At 59.6% G+C, this 17,213-nt stretch overlaps 2 protein-coding genes across 2 annotated transcripts in view; one reads left to right on the top strand and one right to left on the bottom strand.

Moving 5' to 3' along the window:
- Positions 1–6,035, top strand: part of POLN (polymerase (DNA directed) nu) — a 243,508-nt gene extending 237,473 nt beyond the window's left edge. The window contains 4 exon segments of the mRNA XM_006874123.1: positions 3,429–3,496; positions 4,586–4,647; positions 5,731–5,869; positions 5,971–6,035. Of these exon segments, the coding sequence (XP_006874185.1) occupies positions 3,429–3,496; positions 4,586–4,647; positions 5,731–5,869; positions 5,971–6,035 (334 nt within the window).
- A 6,889-nt stretch (positions 6,036–12,924) lies between these two features.
- NAT8L (N-acetyltransferase 8-like (GCN5-related, putative)) lies at positions 12,925–17,179 on the bottom strand. The gene is made up of 3 exons (XM_006874100.1): positions 16,810–17,179; positions 15,378–15,542; positions 12,925–13,417 (listed from the first exon to the last, which is right to left on the bottom strand). Exons 1-3 carry the CDS (start codon positions 17,177–17,179, stop codon positions 13,050–13,052), a joined length of 903 nt encoding a protein of 300 aa, XP_006874162.1. The 3' UTR covers positions 12,925–13,049.
- Between the last annotated feature and the right edge of the window lie 34 nt (positions 17,180–17,213).

Consider the following 17,213-nt stretch of genomic DNA (forward strand, 5'->3'; position numbering starts at 1 on the left):
GACTCGATGGCACCTGACAACAACAACAACAACAATCTTTGCCTGAAGTGAAGTTCATGTTCACAGCCAAGTTCACACAGATCCCACCAGCACCATCCATTCTCCCGTGGGGCTGTGCTGCTGGGAGTGGTCGGGCTCGTGACCATGAGACCAGTGCCTACACCCTGCCCCTTCGCCCTGGGTCAGGGAGGACAACTGTGCCAGGAGAAGTGGGCTCACACTCACCACTGCAGGGGTTTGGCAAGGAGGCTCTGACCTAGCCTGCCACTCACTGTGCAGCATCACTCAGCAGGCACCCAGTGTGCCAGGCCCAGACTGGGCACCCTGAGGACCCCCTTTCACTGCTTTGATGGCCTTTGAGATGGGCAAGGCTGACCCTTCCAAGATGAAGGCAAGGCCGGGCCAGGAATAACAATGGGGGTCTGGCCCTGAGGGTGGGAGATCCCAGGTTGGATGCTTCTCGGAGGATCCATGGAAGACTGAGCCAAGACCAGAGCTGCACCCGCCTCCCCAGGATGGGCCAGATGTTTACACCAGGGAGGGACTCACTGCTGGGCTAGATGTTCACATCAGGGAGGGGCTCACTGCTGGGCTAGATCAACAGGAGATTCGGGGCCCAGGGAGGAGTCAGGTCAGTGATGACCTGGCAAGGGTGGGCACAGGGATTGCGGGGTACCAATGGGTCAGGCGAGGACTTGGGAGGGCAAGAGTGGGGCAAGGAGAGGCCTCTCCAGGACAGCAGCCTTCATGCTGCCCCAACGGTGGGGGCATGTGGAGTGCAGAGGGGACTCTGCCCTAAAGCAGAACAGCCAAGGGGGCCGCTCAGGAGAGAGCAGGTATAGGTGGAACCTGCTGGACTCAGGGCCAGTCAAAGGCATGTGGGCAGTCATTGGGGCTGCCACTGTGGCCAGGTCAGCATTGCTGAAGTGTCCCGTGGCTCTGACCTGGACACCCACGCCCCTTTATGCAGATGCACGTAACATGACCTGGGGACTGGGCCAAGCAGACACCTGGACTGTCCCAGGAGATGCCAGGCAGGGGGTGATATGTCTCTGAAGGAGCTGGCCAGGCAAGAGTGCCCCGGCAGAGTGGGCAACAGAGGACAATGACCACCAACATCAAATGGAAAGCTCCTTCAGATGACCAGGACTCCCCTGAGGAGAGACCATGGTGGGGTGCCCAGCAGAGCGGGCCTGTGTGCCACACCTGCCTTCAGTACTGCATGTGCTACTGATGTGTGGGGTTAGGGGTACCAGCTAGGTCACATGCAGACTGAGATGGCATGCTTCTGAAGTAGTGCCCCACTGGAACAAGGTCCAGTGCCACCCCGGATAGGCCAATCTGAAGACACATGAGACCCCTCATCGGCCCCAAGCGGGACACGTTCCATTTCTCCTTGCTGGTGGGGCTGCGTCTGTGCTGTGAGTGTGGTGTGTAAGTGACTAACGTTGCCGGTTATTCTTAGCTCAGTATGGCAGCAGCGGCTCCACAGTTCAGTGTGTGAAAGAAAGCTGTTTCTTCTAAATCTGGACCACATTGCCAGCGCATGTTCTAAGGTCTCTGCCCATCGGAAAAGTCATCACCTTGGGAGCCAAAAATTCCTCCAAGGTGGAAGCTTAAGGGAATGGCAGATGGGACAGAAGCTGTGGGTCAGGTCCAGATGTGCCCCCCTCAGAGTCTCACGGGTCATTGTCCCATGAGGAGGTGTCTGGAGCCAGGTAGTTGGTGACTTTGATTCAGAGGGTCAGGGCAATAGGACTGAGGACCCTGGCCCTTTCCCTCTTTGTACCATGAGTGAGATGTTGCTCCAGCCATCACAACACCTTCCAGGCAAAAGAAAGAGAAAGCAGCAAAGGTACCTGGCTGGCAGCCCCTCAGAGAGCCTTCCTGGAAGATGTGGACAACCTCACAGGTCACCTCGCCCCCAAGGAGGCCTGGGAAGTGTGTTTCGTGGCTGGGCCCTGCCCCACCTCCGCCCTGCCTGGCAGTAAAGGACCTGATGTGGAGAGAGCAGGAGCGGCTACCACACCCAAGCGTGGACCCTGGAATCCGTAGGGCACAGCCTGTCTTCATGATGACCTGTGCACCAGCCAGACCCATCAGGAACCCCCAGCACCCCCATGCACCCCTTCCTGGTGTCCTCTGGACCTGGAGCAGTGGGTGCAACCCCCTTCCAGAACTTCTGTCTGTGGGGCTGGCATCAAGGGTGACCACAGGATAGAGCATGTCCAGGAGTGCACACAGGACCCTCCTCAGATGCCCACCATCCTCCCTGATCCTAGAGACTATGTACATGCCCCTCACCCCAAGTGTACAGAACAAGCCACCATCATTCAGGTCTGCTGGGCTGGGCCCAGGAACCCACCAGACAGTGCGTGCCCACAGGGGAGAGCTGCTGAGCCCGGCCTGAAGATGGCTTGTTGGCCAACATGAAGCTTTAAGGGCTGGTCCACTGAATGGCCTCTTTTCTATCCCTATCACACTGATCACCCCCAAGGAGACCCCTCACAACAAGGGCAAGGCATCGTCACACATCTCCCCACCCACCCCCCTGTCCAGGGTCCAGGTTGGTAGGACTGGGTGCTGCGGGAACTCTGGTGAAGGTTCACCCAGGCTGCTCAGGGAGCAGGTGCCAGGACATAGCAGCCCTGAGCTGGTGGTCACAAGAGCAGACTCAGTCACCAACACAGCTCAGCCCAGCCCAAGGGAGCAGAGAGCCTGCACCCAGCCACCTCACTGGGCTCACCCAGAGGGCAGGGACTCAGCCTGGCACAGACCCCAGTCAGGGGGCAAATGGGGAAAATCTGCCTAGATGTCCAAATGGCCAGCAGTACAAACCCGGCATGGCTATAACCTCACCCCAAGGTTGTCAGTGGGGAAAGTGGGTGGGAGCAGGTGGGGGAGGCTGAAAGATGCACCATCACAGGGCCTGGCCGGACTGTACAACATGTCCCCTGGGGGACAGACATGGGGAGTTAGGGACATTATTTTGGGGCGGGGAGGGAAAAGGGGTTGCCCTGTAGAATTTTATGAATGTTCCAGATATATTAAATGAGCATTTATTTATTGGACTTTACAAAAGTGGATGTTTAAAAGCATCTGCCCCTCCACAGCCTACCCAAGCTCTATTCAAAGTATGGGTACCTCTGCTTCCCCAACGGCAGACCCTTCCTAGTGCCCAGAGGAGATCCCTCCACCAGCCAGTTGCACCCGCATTCAGACCCCTGGACACACTGTCCACGGTGTCCTCGCCACGTGGTTCACCATGCTGGTCTTCTCTCCAGCTCTCCTCCAACTCCCGACTCCCTATCCCAGGTGCCCATCAGGTTCAGTCCTGCCCCCACCGACCCACTGAGCACAGAGTCCACCGTGTCTGCTCAGGGGCCCCTCTTCCTCGCAGTCACCTCTTCCTCCTGCGTGTCTTTCAGGCTGGTTGCCCAAATCCATGACGAGCTCCTGTTTGAGGTGGAAGACCTACAGGTCCCCGAGTTTGCAGGTGAGACAAGAGCCCCATCTACCCATCCATTCATCCACATGTCCCCAGCACAACACTGTCCTGAGTGAATCCTTCCCATGTGCTGAGGGTGGTATGCGCTGGGCTAAGTTCAGGAGGCACGGGGTGGTCACACCAGGCTCAGACAAGTCACAACCACCCCCATGAAGACCAGGGATCCCGGGCACCTTCCTAGTCAGGCCCAGAACGTGCGGTCTGAAGCCTGTGGAGACAATCAACTGGAAACAGCTCCATCCAGGGGACTGTGGACAGCAGTGCCCATGCTCGGTTGCTTCCGTGATCCCTAGGAAGGCTGCAGTTATGCCCACATGGTTCCCCCAAGAAGGAGCCCTGCTGGTGCCATGCGTTACGTGGGTTACGACAACGTATTAGGCTGCTAATGAAAGGTGGTAGGTAATTCAAAGCCACCAGCCTCTCCTCAGGAGAAGCAATAGCAGCTTCAGCAACCCTGCGGAGCCATTTACGCTTTCCTCCAGGGTCACTGGATGTCAGCATAGACTCATTGGCGGTGGGTGGGTGCTGAGGGGTTCCCGAGCAATCTCCACCCTCACGGGGCAGTGAGGGGTGGTAGCTGTCCCTGCAGACACTTCTCAAGGCAAGGGGCCCGCCTGGCACTGCCCTCAGGAGCAGTCCGGGACTGTGGGCCCAGGATATGGGAGGCAGCAGAGGGCCAAAACCCAGGCTGAAGCTTCCGCAGCTATTGAGGACCAGGCACCCGGGCTGTGTCTCAGTCCCCTTCGGCTGCGGCCTCATGGGCTCATAATAAGGGGCAGAGGAGGAACTGGCTTTACTGCACACCCAGCAGGCGGGAGACCTACCCTTGACCCCCACTCTCCCCCAGTCCCCATGCAGTGGCCAGGCAGGAGGATGGTGTGGGCCCAGGCCTACTGGACTAGAGAGTAGGAGGAATGGTGAGCCAGCAGAGAGATACAGCTGAGGCCCAGGGATGCACCGATGGGGACAAGGGGAGGATGGTGGACACGGCCCAGGGCACTGTGTGGGAGTGGACACGCCCTCCCCAGTGCCCTCACCCACTGTGTTCTGAAGTGGCCTCTGTTTCCCCAACACCAGCTCTCGTGAGAGCCACCATGGAGTCTTTGCAGCATGTCCAGGCCCTGGAGCTGCAGCTAAAGGTGAGGGACACAGACACTGGTGTCTTGCCCTGACCCTCTCCCAGACCCTCCCCCGTGAGAGGAAACCACAGTGGGGGATCGTGACTTCTCCCCCTGACTGGGACCCTCCACTCTTGGCCACCTACTTCTGGACAACACCCCCTTCTCTAAGGTACACCCCGTAGTGGTAAATGTCCCCTCAAGGCTCGGTGGAGGGGTGTAGTCAAACCTCCCTGCCCTCCCAGTGCACCCTGGGGCGTGCCAACAGAGGCTGGTCTGTGGGATAGGGAGAAGCAGGGAGGGTAAATGTCTGTGCCCCCACACCCACTTTCTCTGACTCTCCTCAGAGACGGTGGCAGGGAGGGCCCCCGGGTGGTGAGCATAGGCCAAGGGCACCTTGCTTAATACCACCCTGTGGTCCCACTTGCTGGCACAGAGCCCTGGCAGGTAGGGGGCCGTCAGCCCAAGTCAACGTTCATGACGGGTAGATGTGGGTGTGAGCATTTCTACCCACTGCTGGTAAGTCTGTCCATATTGGTGGTATTAAATACTATACCGTCAAGTTGGTTCCAGCTCGTAGAGACCCTGGTTAGGGGTTCTGAGGCTTTAAATCTTCCCAGGAACAGTAAGCTTCATCCATCTTCCAAGCTGCGGCTGGCGGGCTTGAACTGAAGATCATATGGTTCTCAGTCCAGTGCTTAGCATATGGCTTCAAAAAGTTTGTGGAAAACGGAATTTCTCCACAAGCCTTTTGAAGCCCCCTCATATGTAAGCCCACATGCGTCCTATGCACGTATGTGCATGGGTGTGTTCAGTGGTCATGTGTACATGTGTACATACATGTGTGAGCTGTGTTTGTATGTGTGTGTGTTCACAAGTGTGTGCCTGGGTGTTGAGTGCTCATGTGTGCCTACACTCCCCTGCACCCACCCTGTCCGGCTGGTCTGTGGCACTGAGCTATAGCAATGTTTAGCCATGTCAGCGGCTGCGGGTCTCTCTGTGAGCCTAGGTCTCTGTGCCTCAGGCCACCAATGTGAGTGCTGCCCCCCAAATGCAGGGCTGGCCCAGACCTAGACCCAGGCTCAATTCTGGTTTTGCCCCTAGGTGCCCCTGAGGGTGACTCTGAGCGCCGGCCGCACATGGGGCTGCCTGACCCCGCTGTAGGAGGCCCTGGGCCCAGCCCCATGGCTCCCCCGGAACAACACACCAAGTCTCCAAGCAACACCCAGGCCACTGCTGCCAGGTCCTGAGCCCCACCTACCTGGCCTTCATTTCACCCGGAGGCTGAGGGAGGCGAGAACTGGTTTCCACCAGCCCACTGAGCACCCTTTCCCAAGGTCACAGGGAACTGCTTCATGCGGCTCCAAGTTCAAGTTAACCCCTACAAGGTGGCCTGGTCACCCAAGTAAAGTTCTAAACAAGCTTCCCCTCCTGGTCCAAGGGGCTTCTTGTCGGCAGCTTCCCACCAGCTGGGGTCCACCACTGCTGACTTGGTCCAGTAGCATCCTCTCCCATCCACCATTCCGTCACCTGGCCCGGAGGACAGCCTCCTTCAGACAGGCACTGCAGGTCTGTTCCTCACCAGCCCCCGAGGGAACCGGGCCTGGGACCACCAAGAACCCCTGGCAGCTAGCCTTCAAGGCCGTTCTTAGAGGCCCAGCCCAAGCTTCAGCCAGCCTCACACTCCCAGCTGGAGTAGCAACAGGAGGCCCTTTGTGTGGTGGGGAGACTGAGCCACAGGCCGGTCAAGCCACTGGGGCTCCCGAGTCTGACTCTAAGATTTCACTGGGCCCAGAACCAACCTCGGCCCTGCTGCCTGCAATGGCCGGTCAGAGCCACACCAACTCACAGACCTGCTGGGGTCCTGCATACCCCCGTGTGCCCAGCCTGTCCCTGCTGTGTGCTGCCCCTCAGTGGGGCTTCAGGAGGGGCAGCCACACTGGCTCACATGTCAGCGGAATCCTGGGTCTGGGTGATGGCCCACTCACACTTCCTTTTTTCCTAATGAAAAACACTGTTTCAGGAACCACCTTGTTTACCAAGCACTGGGCATAGGAACAACCTTTCTGGGTGAGCTGGAGTCGCCCCACTGACCCACTGGGGACCTTGCTGCATGGTCTTGGGCCACTTAGCGGGCCCGTCCCTCAGCCTTCATTTATTCAGCAAACTCCAGTGGGCAGCTGCTGTGGGCCCGGGCCTGGGGACACACCCACCCACTGCTCACTGCCCCAGCTTCAGAAGTTCGTTTCCCCTCAACGGGCCCGGGAACGGAGGTGGCCCTGGGCCTGGGTCTCCCGGAGGGGTCCTCTGCTCCCCCGGGGGCTAGCACTTGCTCTGGCTTCAGACATGTGCTGGTTCCAGGTGACAGTCCCTCCCAGAAACTAGAAACTGGCTGGGAGCTAATGCCTTGTGTGTACATGTTCAAGTGGCTACATGTATGTATGTGTATGGCATGTACACATGGGGGTGTGCACGTGTCAGTGCATGTACATGTGTGTTCCGACACCTATGTATGCGTGTCAGGTGTTTTTGCACGAGTGCACATATGTCCATCTTTTTATGCATGTGTATGTGCTCCTGTGCACACATGCGTATGCATTGGGCATGTGTTGAAACACACATGGACGTTTGTAATGTGCTTGTATGTGAGCACATGTGGGGAGTTAATGTGTGCATATATGTGCATGTATTGCACTGTGGTTGTGTATGTGTCTGCATGTGTGCACACATATGTATTTGTGTGTGTCCATGTTCAGACACAGATGAGCTGGCTTAGGAGTGTTTTGAGGGTGTATGTGTGTTCATACATGAGCAAGTGTGGGAGTCAGTGTACATGTGTGAGCTGGTGTGGGAGTGTTTGTGCACGTGTGTGCCCGAGAGCACCCAGGGACACAGCACTGACATGCTGAGCAGCCGTGAGGGCCGGAGGTTGGCATCCAGGATCTAGGGTGCCCTGGGGCAGGCAGTAGAGGCAGCGGCTGAGGATGGATGAGCCGCTCACCCAAGAAGTGGGGACCATGAGTCCAAGGTCTATCAGGAAGGGGCAATGGCTTAGGGATACAGAGTGCAGGCCAGACAAGAGCAGTGAGAGTCTGTGTGGACACTTCTGCCCCTCAGAGCGGTTACTGTGCGGAGTAACTCTGGTCCTCCGGGCTGGCTCCCCACGCAGGAGCCGGAGAAATCTGCCCTGTGCACTCCATGAATCCCTGCCTGGAACCGCTCAGATTAACAGTGAGCAGCTAGTGAAACGTGTCTAGACATAGACACCAGTGTTTGTGAGCGCAGAACCTGAGGGGCCAAGTCCCGGCCTGTTGTACACCCTGAAGGTATCACTGCCCTGCTCGGGGACGGGGACCCAGCATGCGTCTCAGCAGGGCTAATCCAAGCTGAGTTCGGACATCAATTCCCAAGGCTCTTAGTTGTTTTAAGTAAAATGTTGTTGAAAGCCCAGGAGGAATGATGTCCGTGAGACTCTGGGGGTCTCAGGCTGGGGGAACACAAAGAAACATCCCAGGGGGGCTTGCGCACCCTCAGCCTGCTCCTCCCTCCCACAGACTCAATACCTCAATGCCCATAATTCTGCGCCTCCGGCCAGCAGGAGCACATGGCTGGACACTGGACTGGACGTCGTGTTGTCTATGGGAGGGCAGCTGACAGGCGTGTCTCAGGGCTCGAGTACACAGGCCAGGGTGAACCACAGGGCAGCGAGTGCCGGGCACAACCAAGCAGCTGAGCCCCCAACCAGGTGGGGGACCATGCTGAGAGTTCCAAGTCCAGGAACCCAGCATGAGCCAGGGTGAGGGTGGGGGCAGAGGTATGTCACCAGGGGCTCATGCAGAGGGGGTCAGAGGGCACCGGGGAGTTGCCACCAGTGACCATCCTCGCTCTTAGCCCGAGTGCCCCCCAAGGACCGGCTCCCTGCTGCCCGGACACCTTCCCCAAATGGGTCACCCGTCCCAGCCCCACCATCAGGAAGCACTTGGACCGAATCCTTCAACTCTGGTTTTATTGAAAAACAGCAGCATGAGGAGCACGCAGGCAGAGGGGTCACACGCCGCACCAGGGCCAGAGCACCCCTGGTCCTCTGCCCTTCCAGGGCCCCCGGGGGCTTTTTGGCACATCCTGGGGTCTCAGGACAATCGCTACAGTCGTGGGCTCACAGTACATTTGAAGAGCAAACCAGAACCCGCGGAGCCCACCGCCCACCCTGAACTCCGGCTCTGTATTTACAGCAGCCCCGCCCACCACCCCACCACCACCTGCAGCCTCTGCTATCCACTTGTCACATCACCAAAACTGGCCACAGCCAAGGGGTCCCCACCAACCTCTTCCCTCCCCATGCCCCCAGACCCTGTCCTGCGTCCCCTCCCCAAAGTGTGACCTGCCTCTCTCACCACCCAGGTCTGGTAATGCAGGGTATCAGTTAGGTAGGGTCAGTCCCCTCCCACCGATGAGTGAGGTCCCAGCCAGCCTGGACAAGACAGGAGGGGACATGAAGGAGGAGCTCTAGCAGGCTGGGGACGGCGGGGCAGAGTCTCTGAGCAGGCCACCCCTTCTTAGCTAGTCCAGGGTCTTCACACATGCACACACACACACACACACGTACCCACACACACTCAGATACACACACGCACATCTTTAAAATGGCTAATTATTGCTGCTAAAAAAAATAATCATAATAATGCATCCAGCAGTGGTCCACATGAGGGCACATGCTCCTGGGCACCCTCTCCAAAGTGGACATCCCAGCCTCTGTCACACAGCTGCCCAGAACTCAAGCCCCCGCCGTGGAGCAACCTGCGCAGAACTGTCTAAGTAACAGAAGCTACTTCCAAGAGCCTCGAGCTCAGCTACAGGAAGGCATCTGGCGGGAGGAGACGCCTCAAGGGCCCCACGTGTGGGCAAGCACATGGCAGCTTGGAGGCCATCCTGCACACCAACAATCCCGTATGCCAGCACAGCCCCTGCCCGGCCAAGGAGCTGCCTGTAACCCCCAAACACCTCCAGTCCCTGGCCCCCAGCACAGCTCCAGTGAGAACCCAAGGCAGGCAGGGGCTCACCTGGTGAGGATGGGGTGGCAGATCACCTTAACCCCTAGAGAACTTCTCGAGCACATTCGAGGTGCCCAAAGGAGGCCACTCTGAGCTGGAGTTGTCCCTACCCCACCTCCCCCAAGGGCCTAGAGTAGTCTAACCCCTCTTCTGCTTAAACCTGTACCCAGGAGAGGCTCCTGAGGTCTAAGGGGCCTTGGCCAGCTACCCACAGGGCCTCCCCCCCACATGGGAGAAGGGGTTTCCAGGGACCCAGGCCAGGCTGATCCTTTTCCTCTGCCCCCATCTCAGGGGCAAGGCTGGACCTGGAGGTGGAAGGACACAGTCATGGTGACCAGTGGACCCCATCACACTCAAGAACTGGCCTCAGTGAGGCTCAGCCACACCCTGACCACCCAAAGAGCCCTCAGAGCAGTGGGATGGCCTCTGGCCACATGACCAGGGCCTGTTGGCACTGTCAGTCGGCGTCCACAGGTGCTGGGACCCGATAGTCACCACAGCGTCCTTCCATCAGCCACAGGAGCCAAGGACACCAGGACCCCCTGTGCAGAGCCACATCTGTGCCAGGGCTGTCTCACACCCCCACCGCAACCCCAAACACAGCTGCTTCCAGAACCGACCTGGAAGCCCGGAGCGAGCACAAGGGCAGAGTCTGTGTGTCAGCCACCCAGGAGACATGCGGGGCAGGAGGGAGAGCCCAGGGCCAGTATCCTCTTGCAGAAAGAACAGCCAGTAGCTGGGCACCCAGGAGGACTTGTCACAGGTGAACTACAGGTTAGCTTGAGTTTCTACAGATGACAGAGAAGTTCCGGCTCTGTGTACATTTACAGCAGCGCCTGCTCTCAGGTGGGAGCCCCAATGGTTCTGGGGACCATAAAGCCAAACACAGGCTTCATGAGGCTCAGCCAGGGGCACAGTGGGAATCTAGCCTGCTGGACCCCACTAAACCTCTCAGCAGGGAGAACCGTCAGACAAGAGCAAAAGGATAGCTGGCCTGGGACTCCAAGAACACAGCGTCTGCAACTACAAGAGGGCAGCAAAGTCTAACCCCACCACCTGCTGACTATGCAGCTGGGGGAGAACACAACAAACCTACCCTTCACCCCACCCCCCAAAGACCCCGTGGTAGGTGGGCAAACAGATGTCTCAGGACAACAGGACCAGACCCCACCCAGGGCCTCCTGAGCCCCCCAGAGGCAGGGTCTCAGGGGGCCCCCTTGGTAGCAATACCATCATAGTGCATTACATTCCAGAGCTCCCAGGTTCTTCCCCTGGCCTCAGTGGATTCTGGGGACCCTACCCAGTGCCCCACCCAGATCCCAGAAGCTCCAAAGGCACAGGATCAAAGGCTGGCGGCACAACCAAGCCACCCACCCAACAGAACACGTCCCTCACGATGCTGTCCCCCATAGCCCCTGCCCTGCCATCCCCACCACAGCCAGGCTTTCCAGCCAGCCAGCCCCCAACCCGCAACACCAACTAAGACCAACCCCAAGCCAAAACCAAGCCAAACAGAAAGAGGAAAAAAGGCACAAACTGATTTCCATTTTGCTAAAACACTTTACGTCTGTCTGTATAATCCAGATTAACAAAATCTGAGAGCTGCAAGAAAATAGGGTGCCAATTTCTGTACAGTCTACAAAACCCCCATCCCCGTGCAGGGACCGGGTGCCACCAGGGAGAAATGTACAGGGGAGCGGGGTCTGTACAGGATTCTGCAAACGTCTCAGGCGCCTCGAGAACAAAGGCCCCTCGGGAAGCTGGCCTTGCTCCACTAATTCATTCACTTCTGAAGCGTCTGTCAGAGCGGCCCCTCTGTGGGCCTGCCCAAGGGCCTTGGGGGCTGGGACTCTCAGGTCTGTGGCCTGCCATCCCAACCACCCCTCCCAGAGCCCCCACATAAAGGGGGTCTTGGTGACACTCCTACCCCTTTGCCACAGGGTGGCTGACCCAGGCACACAGCTGGATGAGGTGGCACCACCAATGGCTGCCCACCTCTCCCTCCCAGTCCACTCGCAGGCTAGGCCAGGCCTGTCCACCCCCCCGAGAGCCAAGGGGCATGAGAGTCCCCATCCTCTTTCCCCAAAAGTCCTGCTTCTATACCACCCTGCGACTCCTCCACCCTGGCTAGAGAGAGACACCCTGAACTCCTCACAAACCAGGTGCCCTTTTGGGGAAACTGGTGCTAAATCAGGGTCTCCCTCTGAATCCTCAGCTCTGAAACCCTCTGACCCCCACCCCCACCCCCATCTTCCTACCACCACATGGAGGTGCCTGCGTGGCTGAAGGTTCAAGCTACCATTTTTGTCCCAAGAAGTAAATTCATGCAGAGTTGCTATTCTGTCTAAATAACTTATTAAAAAAATGGGGTCTGGGTCAGGCTGGAGGAAGCTGTGGGCTTGTTGGGTGTCCGCGGCAGCGGCCTGGTGTAGTAAGATTCACAGACCGGCCCATCAGGGAAGGAGAACAGCTCCTAGGAAGGGCTGGGGAGGCCACACAAGAACAGTGAGAAGAGGGTCCCCCAGCTCCCCGCCCAGGCTGGCTCTCCAGAGGGGCCTGACCAGGCTGTGCACGGTTGCTATGGGAACCGCACCTCGATGGTGACGGTGACGCCAATCAGCCAAGTTCCTGGCAGGGGAGGGTCGGGAGCAAAGGAAAGGAAGATGGTTGTGATGTGAAAGCAAAGGGAATGGGTGAAGCCAGGGGCCGTAGGGGTGGGCAAGCGAGGGCAGGGTCCACCCTCCTGCACTCACTGGCTTGCTCAGCCAGGGCTCGGGGTCCAGTCTGGCCAGGGCAGCAGCGGGGCTGCAGGCATGCGGGCGTGCTGTGGCCAGGGCTATGTCCTTGGCATGCACAGAGCAAAGCAGGCCACGGCCAACTTGGCCCCATGGCCCAGCCAGCCCCCCGGATCCACGGTTGAGGTTCTGTGCTTAGTGGGCAATGCCTGGGCAGCCAGGCCTGCCCCAGATGTGGCAGCCAGAACAGTGGTGCTCACACCTGAACAGAGAGGGCCCTGAGCTGGTCAGCTTGTGCCGCTGCAGTCATGGTGGTCTACGCCGTCCCTCTTCGGGGCCCGAGGTGGGGGACTGGAAAAGCAGCAGACTGGAAAAGGTGGGGGCTGTGGCTGCCAACGAACCCACCCCATCCCAAAGTGTGATGGACAAGCAACAGCCCTGCACCCCAAGAACTGACCAGCAAGAACCATGTGATGTCAAGAAAGGAAAAACCCACCCTACAAAGCCAAGGTGAGTGTCTGGGAGCAGGGCTGAGCCGGAGGCGAGCGGCAGGCAGGTGGTAGGCAGACGTGGGGAGGGTGGGCAGTGGGTGGCCGGGAGCGGCAGGCGGGCAGGCAGGTGGGCGGGCAGCGGGCGGTCACTCCTCGCGCAGCTGCAGGCGGTAGCGGTGGTAGCGAACCTGGAAGAAGAGGCGCTCGGCCAGCGAGTGGGTCATGCCGGGCAGCACGTAATGGTCACTCGCACCCATGTGTCTGAAACCCAGAGACTCGTAGAGCTTGTGCGCGGCCACCTTGACGGCCGTCGTGCCCAGCACCACCGCCGAGTAGTTGTTCACCAGGGCAAACTCCAGCACCTTGCGGCCCAGCGCCTTGGCGATGCCCTTGCCACGGAAGCGAGAGTCCACAGACATGCGCAGCAGCTCTACCGTGTTGTCCTCCTCATGGCTCCGCGCTGCCACAATGCCCACCACGTTGCCATCCAGCACAGCCACCCAGAAGCAGGAGCCTGTGAGGGACAGGACGGTCAGAGGTCCCTCCTCTCTGCAGCCCCGGGGCACTCCCTGCCCATCCCATGGCCTGACGCAGCTCTGCTGGACAATCCTGCCCAATGCCCCTGACAACCCTGGAGAGGACCCCAGACCCTGGGACAGCAACTTCAGGACAGGAAGCCCCGGGATCTATAGCCCAGACAAACGATGGCTCAGAACAGACAACTCTAAGACAAACCGTTATGCAGAAGCCCCACGAGTCATCCTCCTTCCACCCTACCCCTGCCACTGACCCCAGCCTCCCCTGGGCAGAGAGCCCAGTGGTCAGACCAGTCTCCCCTCCCACGGCTTGGTCCAATCACAGCACACTGCAGGGAAGAAGGAAGGCCTCAGTGGGGCCAGGAGAGGAACAAGGAGGGGAGAGGTGACAGGGGGGAGGTGCCAAGGAGGGGAGAGCACTGAAGGGCCACCGGCCACAGGGAGAACTGGCCATTCCTGGTGACACAAGTCAGAGATACCTACACACTGCCCTGGCCTCGGTCCCTCCACCTGAGATCCCCCCTACCACAGGGCAGTACCCACCAGCCTCCAGCTGCCATGTCCCAGTGCCCCCACTCTGTTAGTCTACAAGTTCCTGACCCTGCACTTGCTGGGATGAACCTTTGCAAAGGTGACCACACCTCCCTCATCCACCCTGGTCAATGCCTTTGTGGATCAACGCTGACCCATCAGCTCTAGAAGGCAAATCTACCTTTACCCCTTGATCCTGAGGCCTGGCCCCAGCCAGCCAGAAGAAGAGGTGACCAGAGCCTGGGCCACCACTGCCCACACAGGTCCCCCGAGGTGTGTTCTTCTATAGCTCTGTGTAGCTGGAGGGTTGCCACACCCCAGAGAACACAGGCCTCTCTGCTCCCCACCACTCCACCCACACGGCATCTCCATTCCTGAGCTAGACCCCTGGGCCACCAGCAGGTCCCATCTCTCCAGACCACTCAGACCAGAGGTCAGGACAATTCTCGAGTCCCAGCCGCTCCACACTCTGTATCCGTCTGCAGCCCTATTATCCCATTTGCATCAACAGCCCCCAAGAATCCAGCAGGGCTGTCTGCTGCTATTTCGTCAGCTGTGCCCCACCTCCTCCATTGGGGTCTTCTGCAAGACAGGCAAGCAAGACCCCTCCACACCTGTGCCCCCTCCAACAATCAGAGAAGCCAGCGGTCTGCAGAGCCAAGAGCAGGGTCGCCACACCAGCCTGCCTCCTGCGGCCTGGGCAGGGGTGCTAGCTTGGCCTCACAGCTCCTCCCCCTCTCCTCCTGGGCTCCACCATGGTGATAAGATGACTTGTTTGGGTTTCGGGAAGTGTCAAGGAGAAAGGGAGGGACTCAAGGCTAGTAACAACAGGTAGAAGCTGAACCTCCCTCTTCAGTCCCTTGGGCATTGAGGAAACCACTGGGCCCAGCCTGAGATCCACCCAAACCCCTGCCCCTTCTCCACAGGACAGCTCAGGAAGTACCCAGAAACTAGGGCCCAAGGTTGCCACCCACGAACACAACCGATGGCTCAGGACAAATGGGCAGCCCCAGGGCAGACACTCCAACCTCCTGACTTCAAGTCCACTGATGGTGACCCCAGAGTCCCCTACCCCCAACTCCAGGACTCCCTGCTTTCCTCCACCCAGAGTAGGCAAGGATCCAGGACCCAAGTGAAACATCACCCCTGATGCCACACCCCTACCAGACCTCAGCAAGGGCCAGGGAAAGGTGACCAGGAAGAGGGCACCAGGGACCCAAGGACAGGGGTGTCACAGGACCACGAATCCACATCTGCCTGCCCGAGTCCCTGCCAGCCCACCACACCCCTACTCTTGGCAGGGAGAAATCCTTAGTCACCCAGCAAGCTCAGGTCCTGCCATTGTCCCTAGCCTAGCCCTGAGGCTGCTCTGGGGCCTGCAGCATCGGCAGCCCACCACCAACTTACCAGGTGGCTTCATGTAGTACTGCTCTATGTCGGCCATGTCGGTGTGCAGGGCGCACTCGAGGTAGGCGAGGATCACCTTGCGGCTGTAGTAGTAACGTAGGCCCAGCAGCCCGGCCGGCACCAGACAGGTCAGCAGCAGTGACCGGGTCAAAGCGAAGCAGAGCGCTGTGGGAGGCAGAAAAGCAGACATGAGCGGGGTGATGGGCCTCCCCTGCCAGATCACCCACAAGACACCCTGGTAAATACAGCAATTAAACAGCAACACCACACAGCTCTGGTGACGGCGCAGGTGCGTACATTCTCCTTGCTCGTTTTCACCTTCCAAACTTCAGAACCAGAAACAAACCCTAGAATCACCAAACTTCTCCTCTGGGCAGACTGCCCTCAACAGCTGAGCAACTATGTGGCACCAGACAAGGCCCCTGAAGGCCTGTGCCCACCACCCACGTGGTCTGGCCACTGAGAAGGGAACTCTGCCCCCACTTGTACCCACTCTAGCCTAGTGGGAAGATCAGAAGCACCAGCGAGCCGGCTTCAGAGCTAACCTCCAGAGCCCTGCAGACCACTCCCCACCCCAGGCCATCACCCCGGCAGCTGTGAACGTGGGGAGTTGTGAGATGCTTCTAGTGCAGTTAGGCAACAGAGGCAGTCACATCTGGTGTGAGAGTTGCCTCTGCTGCGTGACCTTGGGACAGTCACAATCCCTCAGCCTCAGGCTCATCTCTAAAATGGGGAGAACAACTCTGGCACTGACGAAGGGGCCGAAAGGGCTCCAAGAGCCCGCGGGGTTGGTGCTCCCTGAGGACCAACTGCCCACCTCCGCCCTTCCCGGCCCCTCATTCTGCCTCCCCAGCGCACACCCTCCGCGGCACCCCGGGGAGCTGGCTGCCTTCCCCTCATAAATTAGCACTTGGAGCCGCTGAGGCAGCCTCCCCCGCCCTGCAGATTATATATAGTTACATGCACCAGGCACACAGCCTCAGCAGCGGGCGCTACCTGCCCCGTCACCCCGCCCCCACCCACGGGGGCCAGGTTGAGGAAAGCCCCCACCGTGCCTGTCGGCCTCCGCAGTCCCCACACTCTTTCCGCATGCCCCAGGCCTGGCACCCCGCGGCCTCAAACTGAGCGGGTCAGGCCGGCCCCCAGAACGAGAGACCAGTAGGAGCAAGAGTGCGTGTACACGCGGGTGGAGTGCGCTCTGCGGTTCTGCCGCGGCTCCGCTTCCCTCCAGGCGGGGCTCAGGCGGAAACAGCAGCGCGGCCCCGGGGCTCCGAGCAGGGAGTCTGATTAGAAACTGGGAGGGGCGGTGGTGTGGAAGAGAGGGCCCACGCGACTGTCCCCAGAGGGCCGCGCGGCACGGACTGCGACAGGACCAGGGGCCCGAGTAGTGTGTCCGGCACGCCCGGCCCCCACTCGGCGCCGCCGCACTGACCCGCCAGCAGGGCGTAGAGTAGCTGTGTGCGCGGATGCTGCCGCAGGCCGCGAAAGGCCGTGTTGGGGATGCGCTCCATGATGCCGTCGTAGAAGATGCGGCGCGCCGCCTCCTGTTCCGCGGCGCGGAACTCGCGGATGCACACACCGCGCCCCTCCGGAGGCCCCGCACCCCCTGCGCCATCCGGGCGGCTTCGGGGCGGGGGCGCGGGCGCTGGTAGCGGGGCGGCGGGCCCAGGCGCGGGCAGAGGGGGCCACATAGCGCCGGCAGCGACAAGCAGCGCGTCCTTCTTGGCCCCCGGCAGCGCCTCATGGTCCTCGGCGGCCACGATCTTCGTCTCGCAGACCATGTCGGGAGGCCCACACTGCATGCAAGCCGGCCGGGGGGCGCAGCGCGGAGAAGGC

This window comes from Chrysochloris asiatica, unplaced genomic scaffold, assembly GCF_000296735.1.
Source record: "Chrysochloris asiatica unplaced genomic scaffold, ChrAsi1.0 scaffold00262, whole genome shotgun sequence".
NCBI lineage: Eukaryota > Metazoa > Chordata > Mammalia > Afrosoricida > Chrysochloridae > Chrysochloris > Chrysochloris asiatica.

Coding starts and splice junctions, on each gene's coding strand:
- NAT8L (XM_006874100.1), bottom strand. CDS start 17,179: ATGCAGTGTGGGCCTCCCGACATGGTCTGCGAGACGAAGATCGTGGCC. Junction 15,543..16,809: donor ACTCTACGCCCTGCTGGCGG/GTCAGTGCGGCG, acceptor TGCCTCCCACAG/CGCTCTGCTTCGCTTTGACC. Junction 13,418..15,377: donor GTACTACATGAAGCCACCTG/GTAAGTTGGTGG, acceptor TGTCCCTCACAG/GCTCCTGCTTCTGGGTGGCT.